Raw genomic sequence first — 6,830 nt, forward strand, 5'->3', positions numbered from 1 at the left:
TGCTTCACTATCATACACTTACTGAAAAGTAATAATTTTTTGCTTTTCTGGTTTTTGAACTTCACATGAAAGCTTTAGTTTCTATGATTAATTTCACTTATAATTATTAAATTACTTTCACAATTATTATATCTAATATGTTTCCCCGTCCCTCTAAAGGAGGACTTAAAGTTTTAAACTACAATACAAGACGGCCTGACTCACTCGGCCCGATTTTTAGGTAAGATGTTTCTGGTTTGGACTTCATCAACTCTATTTCAAATTAAATAATAAAATATTTTTATTTAAATTTATTATAAAATATTTAAAATTTATATTAATAATATTAAAACATATAATTAATAAACATTATCTAATAAGATTGTTACACATACCGTCACAATTACAATTATAAAGAATACATATGAATGATTATAACCAGAATTAATCTTATAAAGCTTGATCGATAATTGGAATATATCCAGATCTATACCTTATTAAATATATACAAAGTTCATATATAGTAGGACATAAACTAAAATGAATGTTGTTTGAGAACTCACACATGATTTATATCTTAAAGTTCCAAGAGCGTTAACTTCGTGATTAAGCTAAGGCCTTTTTGAGGTAGACCAACTCTGTCGATAAAAGTTTGTAAAGTGTTGTTCGTCATAAGCTGACAAACCCCTCAACAGGTCAATATTATCTGCAATGGGAGTTTTAGCTCCCAACTCTAATAAAAGCCAGGTGCTTCTAGAAGTGGCAAATTCATAAAGTGAAAGCAGTGATAAAAAGGACCATATAGATGGACATAGCCACCCACCAAAGAAATCTCAACATTTGTTCGGTGATATTTGAACTCATGTCTTATAACACTTATTAGTAACTACACAACTACTTGAGTCAACAATAATAAATATATTTTAATTTTGTCATCTTTTTCACTTTTTGTTTCTTGTTTAATAATTTCTTATGTAAATACATATTAAATAGTTGATTATTTAATTATAACATTAACTTTGATATTTTTTACTTTTATATTTTAATTATTTTTTCATTATCGTAATTAATTGATTTTATATAAAATAATTTCACAAATCGATATCAAAGTTACATATCTTATTTTAATTGAAGTCGATATAATTTTTTATGAAAGAAATTAAATATATTTAATTTTATATCATTTTAATATTTAATTAATATTATTTATTTTTTAATTAAAAATAAAATACATAAATAAATAATATGAAAATAATTATTAAGAGAATTTTAGAGTAAAGGTGCTTGGTATCTGAATTTTAGCCTAATTGAAATATAATCTTATCTTTCTTTATTAAGCAAAATCAAACATTTTCCTGTCTTGGCCAATTGGTATCCCTAAAACCCCAACCCTATCTATAGCAACGAAATCCAGATAACAATACAATCTAATCTCCTTCCCAATCATCTTCTTCCACGTGTACATAAAGTGCCACCCCCAATCAACCCAATCACCATCACTTTTCCCCTGTAATTTTCTGACACTTAAGCCTCTTTCCCTTCCATATTGTAGATCCCGCTCTGTGCCCTTTCCCTCTTCAAAGGTCTCTTCTCTCTTTTTTTTTTCTTTCCATTTTCTCTCCATCCAAACAGAAATATGTGCAACAATAACAACAGTACTAGGCGAAGCAAAAGAAAACCAAAGTCTCGTAGTTTTTCTCTGAAACATTCTCGGAAAACCCGAAGTAAAACTAGGAGACCAAAGTACCTTAGCCTTCTTCACCTTGAAGAAAACTTACCCCAAATGCCATTAACCAACAACAACGATAACAACTACAAAGAAATTACAGATAAACAGCTTAATCTTTTCCCACTTCACCCTGAAAATTTAGTTGAAGATCGTGATACACAGTACGATAATGTTTCTTTGCTTTTCAACACGACAGAGGGAGACAGCGATCATGCTGTTACACTTAACGGTCTTTTAGACAGCGAAGGTAGTGATAATTATAAGAATGAAACGGCGACGGCGACGACCACGACGACGGCGACTACGGTGACGTCGGAAGAGAGTCCTTTGTCGCCTTCTTTTACGTATAGGGGGTATAGCTGTGAAGATCGAACGAGGTTGTCGCTTGTACGGGCGGCTATGAAAGGGAAGAAGGAGAGAGATGAGAGTGAGGAGAAGTGGGTGGTTTATTCTGAGGTTGTGGAGAAGAAAGAGATGGAAGAAGTGAGTAGCGGCGGCGGAGGAGACGGTGGTTATGATGGCGGTGCATGGTGGAGTAAGAAGAAGATGAAAAAGTTGTTGGCTTTGAAGCTTAACTATGAGGAGATAATGAATGCTTGGTCTGGTAAGGGCCCCCTTTACATTGAAGGAGAGTCCCCTCAAATTGTCCCTCACTTGCATCAACCGTCTCCCAATGTAAGATCTTAGCCCCTAATCAATCATTTCTTTTCTTTTAACTTTTTCTAATGTTAAAAGTTAATAAAAATATTTAATTTTGGACTTAATTAGATTTCTTTTTATAAAATAAATCATTCAAGATGTTTTTTTATTCAACTTCAAAAAATGTTTTTTATGCACAAATATTTTGAGTTGGAATTTAATACACTAACTATATATATTAAAAATTTATGTACAAGTCAAAATAAATCAATGGTGTATGGTAATAAATTGGAAGAGTATTGCATACATAGATAAATAATAATTGAACATCAATTATAAATTTGGTGATGGCAGAAATAGTGAATTGATTTTATCTTATATTTTTTATGTTAATTGATAAAAATGTGTAAGAAAGTGGCATATGGGGGGGAAGTTGAGCCCATGCTAGCTTTGTTTCTATATGAGATGATGATAGGCTCAATGTAGGCAATGAAAAATATGTTTTGCACTTTTTGCTTTTTTCTTGTTGGGCCCTAGTATACCTTTTAAGCCAGCTGGATTTTTCATTTTCGGCCCAGCTTAGTGACATTTTGTTGGTTGGTTGGTTGGTTGATATTAAAAATATTATATAGTTTTCCGTGACAATATTTTAAAATTTAAATTAAGTTATGCGTCATCTTTTTACCCTTTATAGCATAGCAAGCCTTTGGAAAGATACCTACTCACTAAAAATAATGAGATTTCTCTCATTAATTAAATGCGGTCCAATGTTTTTGGATTGCTAACACCTTTTTGTTTTAACCCTTTGTTTTTTTCACCGAATGTGTTGAAATGAAAGTTTTAAATAAAATTAAGGAAAATTATTTAAATTTGGAAAATTCTTTTATATTGGGCATGAATTTTTTAAAAAAATTAAACCCTAAATTTAAAAATTATTTTTACATTGGAGCTTAAATTAGGTAATTATCTTTACATTAGGTTTTAGCTTTTTTTTATCTAAGTTAATCTCTAAACCTGTTTACATCTGATTTAGGAAGTAACTTTTTTATCTAAGTTCAACCCTAAATTTGAATATTGTCTTTTATATTGGAGTTTAAATTTGGTAATTGTTCTTACATTGGGGTTTTATTTTTTTTATCTAAGTTAATCTCTAAACTTGATAATTGTTTCTACATTGGGGCTCGAACTTAACAATTGTTCGGTTTGAACTAAACAATTGTTTTCATATTAGGGCTTGAACTTGAAAATTGTTCTCAAATTAAAGCATGAACTATAGGATTTTCAAGGACTAACTTGAAAAAAAAACGTTCAAGTCCCACTATGGGGACAATTAAGGGTCTAACTTAAAAAAATATTCAAACCCCAATGTGAAAAAAATTACCAAGTTCAAGTCCTAAAAAAGTGATTTAACCTTAAAATTTGTTTTTCCAATATTCTCGTGTGTGCTTAATCAACCTGTCATTTATTATACTATAACTATGTTATTGGGACTTGGGTCTCGTGAGTTTTGAATAATAAATTAGGAACTAACATAGAGGTATACCTATGTTGATCGAGCAGCTGGTAGTGGATGGTATGGGAAGTGCATCCAATGTGTGGAAGGTACCAGAAATGGCAAGTGATTTGAAGATAAAGGAAGAAATAGAGGAGAAAGAGGAATGGAGAAAAGGGCACAGAGAAGCAAGTGTGTTGAGATACAAAGAGAAGAGGCAAAATAGGCTTTTCTCTAAGCGTATTCGTTATGAAGTTAGAAAACTCAATGCTGAAAAGCGCCCCAGGTTGAAGGTACATACATGCATGCATGGGTTTTTTTTTTTTCTTTTTTCTGATGAATAGTTGGATTTTTGGATAAGACTAATTGAAACTTGTATATTTTTACCGTGTTTCGCGTTTTGTAGGGTCGATTTGTGAAGAGAGATTGAGAAGTGGAAAGAGTATACTCAGGAGATGGAACAACTGTGGCCTTGGGTTGTTCAAATGACCCTTTATCATATTACAATATCAGTGAGGGATTCAATGTGAACTATAGATTATATCTGAAACTTGTAAATATGAAGGCTACGATCATTTGGAGCTAAACAGTTAACATTATTTTCCAAATTCTGCCTTGATTAAAATTATACAGGCTCATGTAAAATGATTTCAATTGTGGATCACTAAAATCACAATAAGTTTAAACCTACGCAAACTCTGGGTTTAGTAAGATTTGCTACCATTTTTTTATTTCAATACCCTAAACTCTTCTCTTTTCCTCAAAAAAATTGATCAAAATCACGACTAAACAATGATTATGCTGACCACGGTGCCATACAAGATCGGCCTATTAGTGTTTGTACAATGCCATACAAGATCTTGACCAAAGTTATTGTCAATAGACTTATGAGCATTATGCCCAATTTATTTGCTTCAAATTAAGTTAGTTTTATGCCCGAAGGGTGTATTACATATGAATATTGTTATCGCTCGAGATTATTCATTTCATGAGAAATTGAAAATGCAGAAAGGAGTAGATGATGGTTAAAGTGAATTTAGAGAAGGTTTATGATCGAATTCGTTGGGGCTTTATGGAAGATTCGTTAGTGGATGTTAGGTTCCCATCTGAGCTAATTCAGGTGATTATGAACTATATCTCTTCCCCCTCGATGCAGATTCTTTGGAATAGTTCTTTCAACGAGAACTTTTGTCCAATAAGGGGTACTCAACAAGACGATCTTTTATCTCCGTATTTATTTGTCATTGGAATGAAAAGCTTGGGGACATCTTGTTCACGAAGCCGTTGAAAGTAATCTATAGAAATTCGCCCACCAATTTCCCACCTGATCTTCACTGATGATCTAGTTCTATTTTGTGAAGCAGATGTAGAGCAAACTCGGTTTGTGAGTATGATCCAAGACCAATTTTACTATTTTTCAAGTCATAGGATTAATGCTCAAGAAACCAATATGTTTTCTCTTCTAACGTGAGCAGGGAAGATGCCAAGATCATTAGCAGAGAAATGGGTTTCCTACGAATCAATGATTTGGGAGTATATTTGGGTATGTCTCTTTGTCACTAAAGGGTAATGTTAAACTCACATTGTAAGAGCCCATTTTTGCCCGGCCCACATGCATATAAAAAAACAAGCAAATAAAAATAAAAAGTCAAATAAATAAAAATAGTCCAAAAACAGTCCATTTACAAACCCAAATTCTAACCCGAATTACCCAATACACCCCAACCCAATAACCAAAAACTCGAATTACCCAATACACCCCAGCCCAATAACCAAAAACCCTAAGCCCAATACCCTAGTCCGGTTCGCCTAAAGAGAGCCAGAAACCCTAGCAACCTGCAGTAGGCCTCCAGCGCCGCAGCGACAAGAACCCTCCCCCTCGCGTGCCCACCACGCGGGATGCCTCACACGAGCCGCGCCACGTCCCAGCTAGCCCTCGTACGCCCGTACAGCTGCAGCAAACACCAACAAACAACAAGCAAAAATGCAACAGAAATAGAAGATACCAAAAAACACAAGAACGAATAGCAAACAAAAGGCAATAGAAAAAGAAAAATAGAAAAAGGGCAGAGAGGAGATTTTTCGATTGGATGTATTTTCTCTTCTTTTCTTTTTCGTTTTGGCTATAAAAAGCCAATACAAACAATGTAAAAGGGGTTACACATTCAATATACAGATTGAATACCAAAAAGAGATTCAAAGGAAATCAAGTTTCATAAGGTTTTTTTCTTTCTTTATTTTTATTTTCGTTTTTTAGTCCATTACTAGTTTAGAAATAAAAGAGAGACAGTAAAAGAAAGAAAGACGTACCTAGTAAATCCTCTCCCTCCATCGTCATCGGAGTTGAGTGGAGGTTGGGGGGTTTGAGGAGAGGTTTCGTCGAGCGGCGCAGAGAACCTTTAAGGTTCTTTAGTTTTTTTCTTTATTTTCTTTCCTTAGAAAATGATAGGCTGCTAGTTTTAGGGTTTATTTTGGGTCTACGAGAAGGAAACGACTCCGTTTTAAGCATGTTTCAGCAGCCTTAAAATCGACTCCGACCCGCGCGGTGAACCGGTCTGAGGGAAGGATTCGCGCGTTTTGCTTCAATGGTCCATTTGCGCGATGAGTCCTTCTATATTTCGCATTGTTTTGATTCAGTTTTATTATTATTCTAATCTATACATTATATTGGATTTCTGTTTCGATTGGATCCATGTTGAACGACACAGTTTTGAATATCCAAATCTACATGTCAGAGAAGATTTTTGCGTTAAATTGCTTTAATAATCCCTTTGTTGTTAAAAGGTTTTCAATTCAGTCGTTTGCATGCATATTTCAAATCAACCCCTAGAATTTTGTTCGGATTCAAAATAGATCCATCCTCATTAAATTAACTAATTTATTATCATTAATTTCATTTGTTGTTATTATATGTAATAGTATTTATATATATGTATATATGTATATATTAGTTAATCTAATTTTTATATAAATTCTTTTATTATATAATAT

The 6,830-nt window shown here is 33.1% G+C and overlaps 1 protein-coding gene and 1 long non-coding RNA gene across 2 annotated transcripts; one reads left to right on the plus strand and one right to left on the minus strand.

Annotated features, from left to right (window-relative positions):
- Positions 1 to 1,503: 1,503 nt before the first annotated feature.
- On the plus strand, positions 1,504 to 4,529 carry LOC105798388 (zinc finger protein CONSTANS-LIKE 7). Its single transcript, XM_012628436.2, has 3 exons — positions 1,504 to 2,383; positions 3,908 to 4,132; positions 4,246 to 4,529. Exons 1-3 carry the CDS (start codon positions 1,616 to 1,618, stop codon positions 4,267 to 4,269), a joined length of 1,017 nt encoding a protein of 338 aa, XP_012483890.1. The 5' UTR covers positions 1,504 to 1,615; the 3' UTR covers positions 4,270 to 4,529.
- A 945-nt stretch (positions 4,530 to 5,474) lies between these two features.
- On the minus strand, positions 5,475 to 6,517 carry LOC105798389 (uncharacterized). The gene is made up of 2 exons (XR_001135061.2): positions 6,150 to 6,517; positions 5,475 to 5,791 (listed from the first exon to the last, which is right to left on the minus strand). It is a non-coding gene; the product is annotated as an uncharacterized LOC105798389 (long non-coding RNA).
- Between the last annotated feature and the right edge of the window lie 313 nt (positions 6,518 to 6,830).

This window comes from Gossypium raimondii, chromosome 9 (assembly GCF_025698545.1).
Source record: "Gossypium raimondii isolate GPD5lz chromosome 9, ASM2569854v1, whole genome shotgun sequence".
NCBI lineage: Eukaryota > Viridiplantae > Streptophyta > Magnoliopsida > Malvales > Malvaceae > Gossypium > Gossypium raimondii.